Below are 18851 nucleotides of genomic sequence, written 5' to 3' on the forward strand. Positions count from 1 at the left end.
CATGCCATACATTAGCTCACGAGACTTAACATAGGCGGGTTTTCTAGAACCTCACGTCGTATGTAGCCTACTTAGATGAAGTCTAATTATGGCTCTTTTATACGAAGTATGTTGCCGGGAGGTCCTCTCAAGTGCAAGGAGTGCCCCTGAGGCTACGGGTCCAACAGATACCCACCTAGCAGTTGTTCGGGATATTCCATCATTATGAACCGGAGCCTATCACAGCTCTAGCCCAGTCTATGAACGTACTGATCGTAATGGTATGGTTCGAAAAGTATATAGGTGGCATCCTGCTGCTGCTCAAACTCCTTTAACCTTTCGACAACCTCAAATCTTTACTACTAGCAAGACCTCAATTTCTTCGTCAAAATGTCCCTCGTTTCATTCTCCCTGCTTGTGCTTGCTGCGACTGGCTCGGCGTATGTCGCCCCAAGCAGCGGCACCATGCATCAACCTGACGCAAGAGAGGCACCAAGCTGTGACTGCAAAAATGACTGCACAAACACTCTGAACAACGCCACGCTCAAAGGCATATATCGTTGCGGAGATCCTCTTCTCGGTCCTGTCAAGTGGCCCACCAAGGCCCCTCTTCAAGATCTGCTTGAGCATTGGGAGCCCTACGCGGGACAGTGCCCCGGTGCATACTTGGTGGACAAGTTGAACCCCTCAACCAGAAGCTATGTGTATCCCGAAAAGGATGGATTTATGCTTGATTGCATGGGTAATGCTATAAGAGAGAGGTACGACTTGACCCCAGGTCAACTGGTTGATCGGTTCGGGCCCCCGACCAGCGCATTCCTGGGCGACCCTGGCATGTCGTATGAAAAGCGAGCTATTACACCTAAAAACTTGAATTTCGAAGCGAACGGAAAGTAAGTCTCATTAATATATCGTGCAAAATAGCCCCTCTCTAACCGCTATAGGTCGCCCTACCACGTGTATAAGGTTCTGAAGAATCTCCCGGTCCATGGTGGCACTATCAGGCCCGCGTTTGGGCAGCCTGGCGGCGGATATCAGTATGTCCTTGTCGACTTGACCGCCACGTCGAAGGCTTTGGAACAGGGCTACTTGACCGAGATCGATCTGGACAGCCAACTTAATGGACGGTGCGAGCCTAATGAGACTGAGTGCGCCGTCAACACCAATGTGGGAGGTGGCGGCAAAATAGGCTTAAAGACTTGCAATGCCGACGGTAGCAAATGGGAGGTAAGTTCTGGTCCCACATTGCTATTTCTAGGTCCGTTTTGATCTAACCATCCGTTACACTCTAGTACACCCAAGACTGCGGGGAGAGCACCACCTGTAAGATCCAGGACGGAAAGGCAACCTGCGTGCCGCGGAATTAGGTCTGATTGCAGGCTATATTTAGGGAGTTTTAATATTATATAGATATTTAAGGTTAACCTCTAATAACTAAATAATATTTTCTCTTAGATCTTAAGTTATTATCTTTATATTCCTATTAATTTCCTAGGAAAGCTAAGAGGCAGCTATAAGTATTATTTTATATATTATACTATAACTTTTTAATATACTTTTATAATTAACTAGCTTACTACTTTTTTTATAGCTAAAGTAGTAAAATAAAAGGGAATAAGTATTAAGTAAAACTAATCGCACTTATATATATCTCTAATTGCACTCACGCTATATTTTTAAGATATATACTAATACTAGCCCGCCCCGCCTACTTATACCGCGTAGGCCTAGTAAGTAGCCGTACCGCCTAAATGCCCGCACCCGCGCCTACGCCCGCCCGTATATTTATATTATAACGCACTTTTAGCTATATTACGTGCATGCCTCTTAATTCGCTTAAATAACATATTTCCGAACCTTAAGCTCGAAGTTATAATATTCGGCCCGCTAATTAATCCGGCCCCTCTAGCCCTAATATAACGATCCCTCCTTTTAGCGCCTAATAAAGCTAGCGGCTTTAATAAAGCTAGCGGCGCGCCCCTCCTACCGCGTCCTCCTCTTAATCCCCTTCCCCTTATATTTCCTCGGGCTAGAGATCCTTAATATAACGCTATAAGAGACCGCGGGCTACGGCTAAGTTTATCGATCTTATTATATAAGAGGTATATCACGGAGTAGGCAGAGGCGTATACGTAGGTGCCGTCCGTTAGATAATATTAATAAGCTATATAAAGCTCTTCTATACGCGGCTAGCCCGTATATATACGTATAGGATCCGGCCCTCCGTACGTAACTATATAGCTTAGGCCGTAGCCTAAGCCTATAACCTATAATAGTTAAAGACTCTTATATAATGCCCTCCCTCGAGCGCGGCGCGGCGCTGCCCTATTAACGGCTTCCGTACTATTAGGCCCGTACTACTAGCTCTACCCTACCCTTTCCTATTAATCGTGCTAGCCCTACTAGCCCTATTATCCCTATACCTATTAGCCTAGGTAGCCGGAACCTAGCTCTATACTTATTAGCCGGCTAGCTGTTTAAATAGGGGCGCAACCTATTATATTCGCTCCTAGGTAGCCGGCGGCCGGCCTAGACCTACGTAAGCCTTAGGTTGCCCGTCCCCTCGGCCTTAAGCAGCCTCCTCTACTAAGGGGTATATAAGGCGGTATCCCCCCCTTCCTCCTTCCCTTCCTTCTCTTCCTTCTTTAACTATAGTAGTAGTAGTAATAGGTAAGTTCCGCTCTACCTAAGGCGTTAGTTTATTCCTAGCTATATAAGCCGCTCTATTAATATATACTTATAGTAATAGCTATAGTAGTAATAATAGCCTTAATAATAGTAATAATAATAATAATTATAACTAGTAAGTTCCCTACCTTATAGAGCGGGAGGCCGTAATCTATAATACTAACTTCCGCGATAGATATATCTACCTCCCCCTCCCCCGCCTCCTCCTTCTCGGAGCGTACGGAGTCGTTCGTCGACGCTATACTAGGCACGGCTAACGATAACTCCGCCGCTGCCGCTACTCCTGCCCGCGCCCCTACCACCGCGCCTACCGCCGCCGCTACTACCTCCGCTACGCTAGCTACCCTTACGTCGCCCTTTAGGGTAACGACGCCGTCCCCGCCGCTACCCGTAACGCCTAGCCCCTCGGCCCCCGCCTCCGTCTCCGCTACCCCCGTAAGTCCGTAGCTAAGCGAGCGTAATAGACGTCTTCCGCTAACTCCTTAAAGTATAAGCGCTAGGTCTAGGCCGGAGCCGCTTACGCGGCCCCCTATATATAGTATACGTCGTAGGAGCTCCCTTACGCTAACTAGGTCGGGCGCCGCCGCGGCGGTAGTTATTACTAATATACGCGTGCCGGCCGCGCTTATAAGGCGGCGCCTCCCGTCCTACTCGCTACGGCGTCGGCTTAGAAGGCCGGCGCGTATAGGTAGGCCTAGGGGGCTGCTAAGAAGCGCCTTACCGCCGCCGTAGCCGCCTACTATAACCTTCGCGCCCTAGAGCGCTAGGGGCTTATCCCTAAGTAGGTTCTTCCCCCTCCGCTCTCCTACTTCCGCTATTAACTCTCCCGGTACTAGGGATACCGCCTCTATCGCCTTATCGGCGATCCCTATAGCTATGCCCGCCGCCGCCGCTACTACTACTACCCCTACCGCCGCCGCCGGAGCTAGCCGCCGCCCCTCTACCCTTAGAGCCGCCGCCGCCGCCGACTAGCTTATAGGCCTAGAAGGCCGACTTAGCGCGCTAGAGAGCGCCGCCGCCGCCGCTAAGGAGGAGGAGGAGGAGGCCGACGAGGATAATAATAATAATAATAGCGAGGGCGAGGGTAATAACGAGGAATAAGCTTAGGAAGTCTAAGGGCTTTACTTTAAAATAAACGCTATTTTTATCTCCGCCTATACTATTATACCTATATTACCGTAACTACCTACTCTACTTTACTTATTTTATAGTCTTAGTTTAAGCTACTACCGGTAGTCTATTAGTCTATCGTTCTCGTCTACTAGCCTATATAGGGTCTCGAACTTATTAAGGGCTATAGCTCCTATAAACTTATATATAGGTTCCTACGTAGGGTCGAGGTACCCGCGCTACTTAAAGAGAACCTCTTAGCGTATCTCCCGGCCTACCTTCTTTTAGTATATAGCCCGTATCTCCTTAACCTCGAATTTATCGTCCCCCTCTACCTTAATTATAGGCGGTTAAGCGTCTACTATTTCTTATCTAAGTAGCGGGTTAGAGGAGGCTTAGCGAAGGAGGTTAATATTAATCTTATTATAAACCCCCGTTAAGAGACTATCGAGCTTAACTACTTATAGGCTAACGACCCTTTATACCGTAAACTTTATATATAGCTAGTTTAGTTTCTTCTTTAGTCGTACTAACCTATAGTTATAGAGGTCGAGCTATACCTTATCTCTTACTATAAACCTATTTATTAGCGCCTTAGTCTTATTAGCGTACCGCTCTTAATCTTATACCGCCGCGGCTATCGCGGATTAGTAGTATTCTATAGTTTCTTATAGCTTCTATATAAACGCGGAAGCGCGGCTCTCTAATAACGTACTACTATACTACTCCGCTACTACGTTAGCGGTAAACGGGATCGGGGAGGGTAGCTTAAAGCTATACGTTATAAAGAAGGGGGCTATTTAAATAAAAGATTACGGTCTACTATTTAGCGCGAGCTAGGTAACGGGGAGCTAGCGGTCTTAGTCCGCTTAGTTATAGGCTATAACTACTTATAGGTACGCCTATACTTCCTAGTTAACCTTCTTAGGTCCCCCGTCGGTTTATAGGTAATAGGCCGTACTAAGTAGCTATATAATCTAAAGTAGCTAGTATAGGTACTACTAAAAGCGGCTAGTTTAGTTCGACCCTCTATCGCTTATAATAAAGGCCGGCTAGCTATATAAGCGGGCCTAGTACTAAAGGAAGCGCTTCGCGTAAGCTTCTATATCTATAAATAGTATTAGCTTTAGTACTATTAATTTACTAAGTTAGTCTTTAATTACTTATATATAGCGGTTACCGCCCTTTATAAGCGGGAGGTTTATTATAAAGTCTATCTATATATATATATAGAACTAGTTTAGTACTAAAAGCTACTTAAGTAGCCCCTTAAGTTATACCTTTTAGATCTTTATATAGCTATAAATATTATAGTTATAAAGGAAGCGATAAACGTAGTACTATAAGAGGGGCTAGTAAAAGTCCCTTATAAGGCCTACTACTATACCTTACTTACCTAGGTAACCTATAACGCTAAAGTTATAGATAAGCTAGACTAGCCTCCCTTAAAGCTCGTTCCGTTCGTCTAGCTCTAGCGGTCTATCTTTCTCCTTAGCTTCTATAGTATATAGTACGCCCGGTACCTATAGTCTCCCCCGCTAGCGTAGATGCCCCTATAGGTTAATATAATAGTTAGCTACCTATACCTTTAGCTTTAGCTTTAGATCTAAGCGTCGAGCACCGGACTCTATAGCGCGGCGTATGCTCTTATAGGTACGGTCTAGAGCTACTATCCTATCCTATAAGCGTTAAAAGGCTATATCTTAGAATACTCTCGCCGCGCGTGCCCCTAAGCCGGTCTATCCCTTCTTACTAAACTAAGGTAAAGGCGCTAAGAGAAGCTTATCTAGTAGTAAAGGTATAAGGGGAAGCTTATTTACTAGTACCGCGCCTTCTTCTATTAAGGAAGCTCCTATATAAGTCTATAGCGCTTCCTATAAGATAAGCTATAGATCCTAGGCCTCGATATCCGCTCCTATTAGCCGGTCTTAATCCCTCTAAGAAAGCGCGTCCAGGACTATAGAGTCCCGCTTAGGGCGGTACTTAATCGAGAAGTTAAAGTATAAGAGATACTCCGCCTAGCGGGCTTACCGCTCTAAGAGGTATTAGCGGGTTATAAAGTACTTAAGGTTCCTATAGTCTATAAGAACCTTAAAGCTCTTATAGCTCTAGAGCTCCGCTTACTATCGCTTAAGGTAGCTAATAATCGCTAGTATCTCCTTATCGTAAATAGCGTAATTCCGCTCTACTAAGGTTAGCTTATAGGAGTAGAACGCTATTAGTTACTTCCGCCTATCTACCTCCTAAGAGAGCGTTCCTTTAAGTACTTAGCCGCTATAGTCTACTTTAACTAACGTAGACCGGTTAAAGTCTTACTAAAGTAGTACTAAGGCTTACGAGAATAAGTCTTTAAGCGTATAGAACGCTCCTTCTTATATAGGCCCTTAATAAAAAGCGGTCTACTTCTTAGTAATCTCGTTTAAGGGTATTATAATATAAGAGAAGCCCTTAATAAATATCTTATAATAGTTCGTAAACCTAAGGAAGCTTTATATACCTATTTATATAGTTAGGGCCGCTTAGTCCTAGATCGCCTAGATCTTTATAGGATCTACCTATATACTTATACCTATATAGATAATAAAGCCTAGGTACTTAACCCTCTTAACCCTAAATTTATACTTATTTAAGTTAAGGTAGAGCCTATAAAGTTAGAGGCGCTTTAGGACCCTCTATACTTTCTATATATAGTCCTTATAAGAGCCGCTTATATAAATAAGGATATTATCTATATATATAAAAGCGAACTTATTAAGGAAGTCGCGAAGTATATTATTAATATAACGCTAGAAGGTAGTAGGCGCTCTTAATAAGCCGAAGGGCGTTATAAGCTACTTAAATAAGCTATAGTATATATAGAACGCTATCTTCTACTTATTACCCTCTAAGATCTATACCTTATAAAACGCTTATTTTATATCTAGCTTTATAAACTACTTTGCCTTTAAGAGGTTATAGAGCGTATCTAAGATTAAGGGTAAGGGGTAGCGGTCTAGCTTTATAATTACGTTTAGAGCTATATAGTTATAATAGAACTATATCCCGCCCCTTAGTTTATATATAAATAAGACCGGCGCTCTTACTTTAAAGCTACTTACTTAAATAAAACCTTTATTTAAGAGGTCCCTTAGCGTCTTCTTTAGTACTAATAGCTCTACGTATAATATACTATATAACGGTCTAAACGGTATAGGTAGTTCCTACCCCTTCTTATTAGTATAGAGTACGATCCTATAATCTACCCTTAGCTTATATAGGTTAAGCTTATCTGCTTCCTAGGACTTAAATAGCGGTAGGAGGTTATAAAAGCGCTCTAGTATTTACTACTATAGCTTAGAGGGCGACTTTAGCTTCTTTATTTAAAGGGCCTTATTAATATCTACTAAGCTAACTATATAGACTACTACGTTAGCCGCCGCTTAGCCTTCCTCCCGCTTTACCTATTATATAGTTCTTATAAAGATAGAGGTAAGGACTTCTTAGGCTAAGTATAAAGCTTATACGCCTAGTCCTATACTTATAGAACTATTATTATAGTAGACCTACTATTATATAGGCCTAAACTATAGCTTCTTTTAGTATAGAACTAAGTATAACTCTATATATAATAACTAGGGTTTCCTAAGGATTAAGGGAAACTCTAGTTAAGGGATTATATAGGCTACGATAAGCTTATAGTAGCTATTAACCTCTATAGCTAGCTATATAATACCCTTAATTACTATACCCTCTATCGCGCTTAAGGCGCCCTTTACTTACCTTAAAGCAATCTTTTCTACTAGTACTTATATCTCTTATATAAGCGCCTCGTTAACTATAGCGTAGCACTAGTAGCCCTTATTTATAAGGGCGGCGATAAGTAAGAAGTTATTAATTATAACCTATATTAAAGTAAGCTCCTCTTTTATATAGGCGGATAATTCCTCCTTTTCCTTTACTAGTACTAGTAATTAAGGCTCCGGAGCCCGTCTTTACTTTAGAGCTACTCTTTTCCCTCTAAGCCTAGGGGCGCAGAGTCCTCTTTATCGTCTAAGGCAAAGAGTAGTTCTATCTTCGCTACTTAAACTACTATAAGCCGCTTAGCTAAAAGGAAGGGGCATTTTAATATAAAGTATATAAACGCGCCGTAATATAGGTAGCGGCCGTTAGCCTTCCTTTTCCTAATTTCCTTACTTATTACCTACTTCGCCTACTACTTAAAGAGCGGAATAGTATAAGGGGTATTTAATAACGACTTCCTACCGCGTTTAGCTCGGTCTATATAAGTAGCCGATATTAGGGTATCCCTATTAGTATTAATAGTTAGCTATTCCTCTTATAAGGGGGCGGTAATCCTATTACTATTATACGGCGTATACTTATAAAGCTTTTAAAAACACGGCGTCTACTTATAGCCCTATACTACCTTTATTAACTAGCTTATATACTCGCCGTAGTTAGTAGGTATAATTATAAGGATAAGTAGCTCTTATAAGGCTAGCGTAATTAAGTTCTATAACTATATAAGCTTCGCGTTAACTTCCTATACTATAGTTCCTGCCGCTTATAAGAGCGTCTCTTTAAAGTTAGGGAGGAATTCGCTAAAGGACTACCTATCCTATTACCTAAGGGTCTATAGCTTATCCTACGCCTTCTCCCGCTCTTATATATTACCGAACGTATATATAAGATATTAAAAGAAGTCCTATAGGTCGCGTCTACCCCTAGGGCCGCCCTTATCCTAGAATCCGGAGATCCTCTATATCTAGGGCTCCGGTAGCGTATAAAGGAGCGAATACCACGCTATATTACGATAGCTATTTAAGCCCTATTTCTTATCTATTATAAACTTTATCTATAGCCGGCTAAGGAAGAAGTAGAAGAACTTAGGCTTACTATCCTAAGTCGGCTAAGGAAGCGGCTTTTATATTAGTAGTACTACCGCCGTAACCGGTATTACGGAGGTCGTAGGGGTTAACGCTAGTCTCGTAGATAGCTCCCTTATTATAGCGAGAACCTCGTTCTTCTCGCTAGCTATCGCGCTATTAATCGCTTCTAGGATAGCTACGATACTTCCTATCCGCCTAAGGGGTAGCGGGGTACTCCCTTAAGGAAGCGGCGCCCTTTTTAAGGAGATATCTATTAGGTCTATTAGTTAATAGCTTATACTATTATAGAGTAAGTAAAGGCGTATATATAAGTGCTATTTATTAAATAATATTAATAAGCTATATAGAGCTCTTTTATACGCGGTTAGCCTATATATATATATAGGATCCGGCCCTCTATACGTAACTATATAGCTTAGGCCGTAGCCTAAGCCTATAACTTATAATAGTTAAAGACTCTTATAAGGTACCCTCGAACGCTTACGTTAAGCCGCTATAAGCTAGCTTAACTTAAATTAAGTAGCTATATTAAACGAACTAGCTATAAAGCTAGCTATAAAGCTAGCTATAATACGCTTATTATAAGGGAGCTTAGTATAGGTAGCTTATTATTATAAGGCCGGCTATATATATTTATAATAATATTAAGATCGCGGATTTAAAGTAATAGCTTTTCGAGGTTCTTAAGGTAGTTATTAGTATTAAAATATATTAAAAAGGGGGGGGGGGGTCCTTTACTAATAGCTTCTTAAGCTATTAGTATATAAGAATATTATACTTTTTAAGCGTTAGCTTAGCTTAAAGGCATTAAAGGATAATATATATATAAGGTAGTCTAAGTTAAGCTATAAATCGCCTACTATAAAGTAGTAACGGCTATAGCTCTTATATTAAAGAGGGCGCTAATAAGGGTATTATAGCGATAGTAAGCCTATACTATAGAATAAAAAGATTAATCGCTTAATAGGTAACCTTAATATTTAAGTTCCTAAGCTAAGACTACCTAAGAAACTAATACCTTTATCGAATTTCTTACTAGGTAGTAATTTATATATAGGTTATCTCTTTATTCTTAATTATCTAGATAAGGGCATTATAAAGATATAAAAGACTAAATATACTAGTAATTAAATAAGACTTTATATCCTTATAAGTAGTCTTAACTAAGCTATTAACTTACTACTTAAAATTATAGTAATAGTTAATAAAGTACCTAGCTTATTACTTACGTTATAGTATATATTTATTTAAGATATAAGTTATAATATAGCCTTAGTATTATTAACCGAATATTTAATTAAGTTACTACTATACCTTATAGAAATCTACTTTTATTTTTAAGTAAATAACGCGCTTCTAAGCTTATAGTATTCCTTTATAGCTAAATTTAACTTCCTTATTATTTAGACTAAATATAGTAATAGCTCTAGGTCCTTATTTAGTAGCCTCTTAAGTAAGGATAGCTTTAGCTTTTAAAGAGATATCTTTATTAATAGAGCTTTTAAGACTATTAGGATTTACTAGGTCTTTTTAGTATAACTTAATTTAGGCCTAAGTATTACGATTAATATAATATATATAAATTTACTATTATATTAAAGGGAAAATATAAAGAAGGGCGTTTTTAAGTATAGCTTCTTTATCTATAATAACTATAAAGGGCTCTAATACCCCTACCTATATATAAAGAGTATTAAGGGACTTATAAAGCTATTAATATCCCTCTTTAATTTTTATATTAATAAAGCTAAAAGTAAATTTAGCTAATAACCTTTAGTTAGTAACTTTAGTAACTTAGAAAAGGAAGAGCTTAAAGTAGTTAGTTTTATATATATTATTAAGGCTAAGAACTTTAAGGAAGCGTGTTTATATATAAGAGTCTAATCGTTACCTAGATAGTTAATCTTATAAATAAAGGGTAGGACTAATACTAAGGGTATTTTAACGGGGGCATCTATACCCTAAGGAATATATATAGCCTACGTAGTAGAGTCTTTAGTAGGGTCCTTAGTAGGGTCCTTAGTAGGATCCTTAGTAGAGTCTCTAGCTAGCCCTCTTCTTAATTAAATAATCCCTTAGCCCCTATTTATCTAAGAAAGAAAGAGGGAAAATTCGGTTTATAAAAGAGGTCTCTTCTCCTCCTTAGCTAGCAGATATTATCTTCTTTTATTATCTTCTTTTATATCCTCTTCTACTAATATACCTTTTTAGCCCTCTTTACCTTTACCTTACCTTACTTAGTACTTTCTCTTTTCCTTCTTTCCCCTTAAACCCCCTTATTCTTTAATATCTAGCTACTACTATTACCGTTAGCATAGGTATATCTTTAAGTATATACCGTAGCTACTATTAAAGTATATAGCTAATTTACTATATAAACCCTAGGCGTAGCCCTAGCCCTATTTATAGGGGTAAGCTATATAGGCTATAAGACTACTTAGCTAAGAGCGGGCTATATATATATAGCTTCCTTTTTATATAGTATATTTATATCTTTAAGAGCTCTTTTCTATAGGTTATAATAGCCCTTTAATACTTACCTTTATAATAACTTACTTATATAAAGATTTATATAAAGAATATAGTTATTAAAGCTATTATAGGTCCTAAAGAATAAGAAGAAAGTAATAGCCTTAGAATTAAGGCTATTAACGCTTATATATTATACTAAAACCTAGTATAGCTTAGTATTATAAGATATATACTAGGCTATAAGTATAATATTAGGTAGCTATAAAAACAGCTAGCGAACCTAGATTAAGCGGAACGTACTAATAGCGTTTATAGTTATAAGATAAGGGCGAGATATAGGAGTAAATAAGCTTAAAGGTTAAGAGAATTATAACTTATAGGCTATAGAACTAATCGTAGCTTTAAGAGTAAACCGTCTTAAGAGCTACGTTAATAGGACTATAGCCTAGCTAGCTATAAGTCCCCCCCCCCTTACGATTAATAAGATATAAATAATAAAGCCGCGAAGTATAGTATTATTACTAGCTTAGCCTTAGAAATAAGGGATCTAATCGTCGAGAATAGCTAGCGTAATAATATAATAGCTAAGGAGACTATAAATATAATAAAGGAGTTATTAATAGAGATCCTTAAAGTTATATTTTACTTTAAATTTATAGAGCTTACTAGTATTAATATAAGGAAGTTTATAGATATAAAGGAATTTATAAAAAACTATATTATTACTAAGATTAGCTTATTATAATAGAAAAAGATATACTAGAGTAAGTCTTAATAGTCTTAGCCCTTAAAGGTATTTAGAAGTATCGTCCTAACTAGTATAATAACTAGGCCTACGATAAATAACGCGGTAATAGGATCTTAAAGAACGAGCTTTATAAGTAGCTTATAGGGAGGGTAAGAGCTAAGAAGTTAGAGTTACTAGCTAATACCGCTTTTAATAAAAGCGGTAATAATAAGAAAAGCTCTAGTAATAGCGGTTTTATAAGGAATAATAATACTATAAGTAGTAGCGGGTTAAGAAGCTAACCTTAAAAGTATATTAATAAGTTAGTAAACCTTATTATACTTAAATATAGCTATAAAGTTAAGGTAGAGGCCTTATTTATAATAAAGAAGACTACTAAACTATAAGAAGGTATAAGCAATAAGCGTAGAATCGGGTAATCGATAATATAAGCGGAAAGATCGGTCGAAGGAGTATAGGGTAGGATTTCGTCCGGAATTTATAACGAGCATATAAGGGGCTAAATAATATATTAAAAGAATAGCGTTGTAAAAGATATATATAAACTTACTTATTCTATCTACTACTCCTAGGGAAATCCTTCGTCTTTTATAGACTATTGCTCGCCTACTAGTAGACTAATTAGTTAGCTTTCTAGTATATTTAATAGTGCTTAAAAAGCTCTATCTATAGTATATCTTCCTAACTTAGTAGGTGGTCTGATTGTAGCGTGATGGTTAACGTAAGACTATGGGTTCTAGTATAAGTAGTGGATTTAACTAGAATGTTCTATGCCCTACCTATTCTCGTATCGCGGATATCTTTAGAACCGCTAAGCTAAAATAGGCAATAGGGTATCCGTTCTACTCGTAATTAACTTATGCATTTTATATATACTTTTGTTTATAAGGATAGGCTTATTCTAACCCGCTTTTCCTAGAGGAAGGTATAGATATCTAGTAGAGGTCTTTGTCTTTTAAGGGTTATTCCCTTAGACTATATTATAGAGCCTCTTTTTACTAGCTTATTCTATAAAGCCTCCCTATACTTATTATTTCTTTATAATAGTAAAATAGGAATATAAGGGTATATTCTTATATAAACTAAGTACCTTAAAAAGGCTCTTAAGTACTAGAAAGGTTAAAGAACTTAATAAGCTACTAAAAAAGCAGGTAATATAAATATTATAACCGCTGGTAGCTATAAGGGCTATTACCTTATATAGGCCTAGACTAGGGTCTAGGCTAAGTCTATATATAAGCTACCTCTATACTTATATAGGCTAGGCCTATACTTCTTTTCTTTTTTATCTTTATAGATTATTAACCTTCTTTTAATAGACTATACCTAAGCTTATTCTTTTACTTCCTTATAATAGTATAATCTACTCTTTATTTTATCCTTTTTATATCCTTATATATAAAATAGCTATTTTTAGCTATCTTTAAAGCTAACGTTTAATTACTTAGTTTAGTTAAACCGCCCGCGCTAGTATATATATAAAGTATTTATACTCCTATAGTTATAAAATTAAAGTAAACGTAATACTTAGTTTACCTAGGTAATTAAGAGCCTCTTATAATAGTAGGGCTCTATACGCTTAAGAGCGGTACTATTATACTTTAGTAAGTTTAACGGCTCCTTTATAAAGCTTAAGCTATAGCTACTTTATATAAAAGTAAAACTCTATACTAATAGCGCTATAATAGGAAATATCTACGCTTAATTTAACTATCTTTATATAAGCTTATCCTTATACCTATAAAATTATCTCTTACTATTTATATATATTAATATAAATAGACTCGCTAACCTCCTTATAAAGCTTTATATTAATTATAGTAAGCTTAATATAGCTAAGTTAATAAGCTAAGAGCTTATAACGCTTAATTAAAAGTAAAGTAAAGTAATTCCTACTTACCTTATATAGTTTAAAGAGGTATTATATTAAGTAAACGTATATAGCTAGCTTAATATAATAAAGTATAATTACCTTATTATAAGCTTAAATATAAATTAGTATACTTATTAAGTAAAAGGTCTATATTATTAAATATATATACCGATCTTATTTACTTCTTTTATAAGCTTAGTAGTAATAAGTTCTTTTTTTATCTTCTTCTATAATATAGAGGTCGCTTAAGAAAGTTATATTTAACGCTAAAACTAGCGCTAAGCTATATAAGGAACGCTACTACTAACTTTAGCTATAGCTTACTCCTACCTTCCTTATACTCGTTTCTTCCCTTAAGTACGATTATCTCTTAAATATACCTTAGAATTCTCTTAATCTAAGCTTAGATATACTCTTATAGTAGCTCTTTCTAAGCTAAATTCTAAGCTACGATAGGTTCCTACTAGCTTTATAGCGCGCCTTTTCTTATAGTCCGTCTTTTTATCTAAGGCTAGGTAGGCTCTATTATATTAAGGTTAGGGCTATTACTATACTAAAGAAGCCGCTAAACTTAATAAAGGTTATAGGCTTACTACTAAATATAGTAGTTATATACTAGAGCCTTATCTTCTTAAACTATTATACTTAGTCGGTCTTATATATATTCCTTAGAAAAAGGAAAGAGCTTTAAAATAAGTATCTTTTATTAATATTAATACTAGTTAATCCTAGCGCCCTTATAGCGTATAAGCTTACCGGTCTTTATAGTAAATTTCTAAGTTAGCTTCTTCCTAGGCTTTATATAAAGTCTTAGTTACTTTATTCTAGTTATAAGCTCTTAGTTCTCTTTCGCGGCTAGCTCTAGCTCTTTATTTATCTCTTAAATAACTCTCTTAGTATCTCTTTTCTCTTATATAGTCTCTAAGGACTAGTAATATAAAGGGCCCTTACGATCGTATAAAAAGTAGCCCTAAAATATAAATTCTAAAGAGCCCTTTTAATGCTCGTAAATATAGCTCTTTATAAACGCCTTATTGCTTTTATACTAAACGTAATAGCTACCTCTACGATAGAGTAAGATAATAAAGGTCTCGTTTAACTAAATTATATTCTTTTAATCTTTAAGAGTTTAGTCCTTTCTCTTAAGGTACTAGAGTAGTCGATCTACCTTTATCTTCTTCGTTAATCTAGGCTTCCTCGTTAGCTTAGTCTTCTTAAAGCTAAGCTTCCTTAGGATCTTCTAGACTATAATAAAAGAAATAAGTAGTCCTTCTTAACTAAGCTCCCTAGTAATATTAATATATATCTTCTCCTAGCTATACTTATCGCGGCGGACCTTTTAGGCTATCTTCTCTTATACTTCTTCTATTTACTTAGTCGGGCGGCCGGACTATAGGGCATCCTTAAGAAATTTATCTTAAATAAGTAATAGCCGGCAAGCTAGATTAAATCTACGCTTAATTGCCTTAGTATAGATATAGTTAACTTAATAAGTAGAGACTCCTATAAGGCTAGCAACCTTAAAGGTAGTCTTACCGCTAAATTTAAGCTTAACTATAAGAGCCCTTATTATAATATCTATATTTAGGGCTATAATAAAGAAGTATATAATAATAAAGATATATAAATTTATATAAAAGAAGAGGGGAATATTCCCTTATAAAATAAGTGCGGGGTTTCTTAGCTTAATTTTAAGCTATATATATAGGGATATATATAGGGATTAGACCCTTATTAAATAGAACTTTTAAAATGCTCCTTTATATAAGAAGAGGATAACGCTAGTAATACTATAAATATCTCTATCTCTACTTTAAGGACTAAGAGTAGAAAGAGGTAGCGATAAGAGGGCCGCTATATAAGCTATAGTAGTAAATCCTACTAGCTTTTAAAGTACCCGCGTTAAGAGGCGCGGGTAAATATACTCTAAGTAATAAAGGGGCGTATATACTAAAACGGAAAGGAGGTTAGGTTTAACGATAGCGACTTTAGTAGTAAGTAATCTTAGTAATACCTCTATAAGCTTTATCGGCGTTCCCTTATATATAGTAGTAGCTACTATATAGATAGAATATATACTTATAGCGACTAAAAAGGTAAGTAAGATATAAAAAGGCCGCTAATATAATATAACTATAGTAAAAGGGAGTACTTATATAGCCCTATATAAAAGGGAGCGGAGCCTTATATACTAAAATACTATCTATTATATTATAGTACTAAGAGCTACTACTATATACTAATATAAGGGGGCTAGGATATTATAAGCTTACTAATACTAGCTATATACTATTTTATATACTATTACTCCTTAACTATAAGTACTAAAGTTAAACTCTTAAGGCGCGGCCCTTATTAATAATATACTTTATCTAAGAAGCTTATTTAAGAGGGTATTATTCTTATAAAGAGAAATATAAAAAGTATATATAAAATATATAAAGGTAAAAGTAAAAGTAAGGGGATAGATAGGTAAGGCAGAGATATTTAAATCTTATAGGGGTAGTAATTATAGTAAGGGAGTAATTATTATATTACCTTAATTATCCTTCTTTCCTTTATCTAACGCCCCTTTTTATACCTATTTAGCATCTTAATTAATAAAGAAGATTCTATTTAAAGAAGCTACTAATATCCTTTTAACTACTAAGCTTTTTACCGGTTTTTCCCCTCCTTTTTAGCCGTTACTAGTATATCTACCTTATCTCTCGCTACTTTTATAAGAAGCTATCGCTATTTATACTTCCCCTTATACCCCTACCCTCCTTTTTATACCTCTTTTTAGCTCTTTCTTCCTTCTTTTATACTAGGTATTTTTAGCTTCCTTAGTCCCTCTTACTAAGGGATATATCTAAGAACTACTAAATTAAGCTACGCTTTATAATATACCCCCTTAGCTATAGCCTGCCCTTATAGTAAGGGTATAGCTAATATAGCTTCGAGCTAGTAAGCGTATAGAAGAGGTTCTTAGCTCTATACTTCTCCCTTTACTTAAGGAAAGTAAGGGCCCTTTTAGGTCCCTAGGCTCTTTTAGGCCTACTTAAGGAATAAGGGCCTAAAAAGGGGAAAGTTATATAAGAAGAGGGCTTTCTTAGAAGGGAAAAACCTAATTAAATAAGGGGCCCTTTAAAGGGAAAAAGCCTCTTCCTTCTTCTTTAGCTATAGACGTTACCTTCTTATATAGGCTATTAGCTCCTCTTATAGACTCTTAAGGCGGGCCTCTAAAGATAGCTTCTTATAAATATCTTCTAGCTTAATTTACTATAAAAAGATAGCTAGCTTTTACTTTAGTAAGGGCTTTATAAGACTATTTACTTTTATTAATACTATTAAAACCTAACGGATAGAAATAAGTCCCTTTTAGACCTCTTAGTATAACTAATATTAATAGATATCGATATACTATAGCTAGGTTAATAGCTTACTATTTTTCTTTATAAGAATTTATATAGTCTAAGTATTATTATATTCTATAGCTAATAAGGACGGTATTTATAGTTATAGAGATATTAGTAGCTAGCTAAGGAAAATCGCTTCTTTTAACGCTTTTAAAAGAGCTAGTAGCTTTACCTCTATATTAAAAGTTATAATAGTAGCTTACTTTAAAGCTTTCTAAGTAATAGTTCCTTTAAAAAGAGATATAATATACCTTTATAAGCTCTTTCTATTTAAGTAATTATTAGTTAAGGACGAATCGCTTAAATAAAAGAAGATTTCGGTAGCTAATTTCTTTCTTCCTTACTATCTTAAGCGTAAACTATATAATCTCGTTAAATAGAGATAAAGGATAGCTCTATCTATTACTTCTTAATACCTAGGGCTAGGATTCTAGTTATACCTAGCTAGCTAGGAGACTACAAAAGAGATATCCGGTTTAGTAGAAATAGCTAAAAAAAGTAAGGAGCTTACTTTCTATAAATATTAGTATTTCTCTTACCCTTAGCTTAAAAGGATAGATAAGGTAAAAGCTTCTTATTTAATATAGGTATAAAGGGAAGCTTTTTACTAAGGGAATTAAGGAGGAATTTATAAGCAACCTTATTAATATAGGCGTCCTAGGTAAGCTAGATAGTCTATTAGGACCTATTTTAAAGGATTTATATCCCTAAGAACTACTTTAGCTCCCTTAGCTTAGTTATCTTATACTTTTATTATAGGCCTTATATAGTATCCTTAGTAGTAGCTTCTTCTTCTTTTAGGTAGGCTTAGATAATATTATCGATATAAAAGAAAACTATAATTTTACCTTTTTATATTATATATAGTTCCTAAGGGACTTTCTTAAAGGCTAGGGCTTTAAGGGAACCTATTAAATACTATTACTAAAGAAGGGGTAATCTTCGTAGTTTATATAAAGCTTTCCTAAGCTATAGAACCTTTCCTAGCTATTAAAAGCTTAGTAGAAAGCGTATATAAATAACTTCTTCTTCCTTAAGTAGGTAATTAATAAAGGCGTTAACTATATCTATCTAATTAAGTTTAAGGTCGAATTCTACCACTATAGTTATAAGGGTCTAAAAAGACATCCCTATTAAGGTAGTCGCCCTAGTAAGTAGATCCCCTCTTTCCTATTAATTCCTATAGATAACTAGCCGGGCTTTATACTTTTAAAGGAAGCTATATTTATTAGTCTTATAGATTCTTAAGGTATATAAGTAAAAGCAGAATTTTAGGAAATTAAGGAATTATATAAGACTACGTAATAAAGGGGAAGAAGGAGTATAAGGTAGGATCTTTAATAGAATTTATTAGTAATATATTAGTATATAAAAGAGGTATTAAAGTTAATTAGTCGTGCTGGTATTCTTAAGAGGTCTTAAGAGGTCTTAGCTAGTATTCTAAGCTAGCTCTATTCCTTCGATTCCCGATTATATAATAACCGGCAACCCGTTTAATATATAATAATATATAAAATAATAAGCGATTCTTACTCTATAGGATAGGATTTTATCTATAATTAATATACTACTTATTAGCTTATATAATCGGGAGAGTATATTATAGCTGCTTTATTTATAGTAGGAACACTGTTCCTTATATAGATAAAGACCTACTTATAGCTAAGGACCTATTTTCCTTTTACTTTCTCTTTAAGGACTTCTTTAAAAGACCC

General features: G+C 35.8%; 1 protein-coding gene across 1 annotated transcript; it reads left to right on the plus strand.

The window, feature by feature from the left end:
- Window positions 1-369: 369 nt before the first annotated feature.
- On the plus strand, window positions 370-3596 carry HRG_08343 (uncharacterized protein; the record flags this gene model as incomplete). Its single annotated transcript, XM_044866814.1, has 3 exons — window positions 370-872; window positions 924-1206; window positions 3504-3596. The coding sequence occupies 3 exons, from the start codon at window positions 370-372 to the stop codon at window positions 3594-3596; spliced, it is 879 nt and encodes a 292-aa protein (XP_044717701.1).
- Between the last annotated feature and the right edge of the window lie 15255 nt (window positions 3597-18851).

This window comes from Hirsutella rhossiliensis (assembly GCF_020360975.1).
Source record: "Hirsutella rhossiliensis strain HR02 chromosome Unknown scaffold00010, whole genome shotgun sequence".
In the NCBI taxonomy this organism is placed as follows: domain Eukaryota; kingdom Fungi; phylum Ascomycota; class Sordariomycetes; order Hypocreales; family Ophiocordycipitaceae; genus Hirsutella; species Hirsutella rhossiliensis.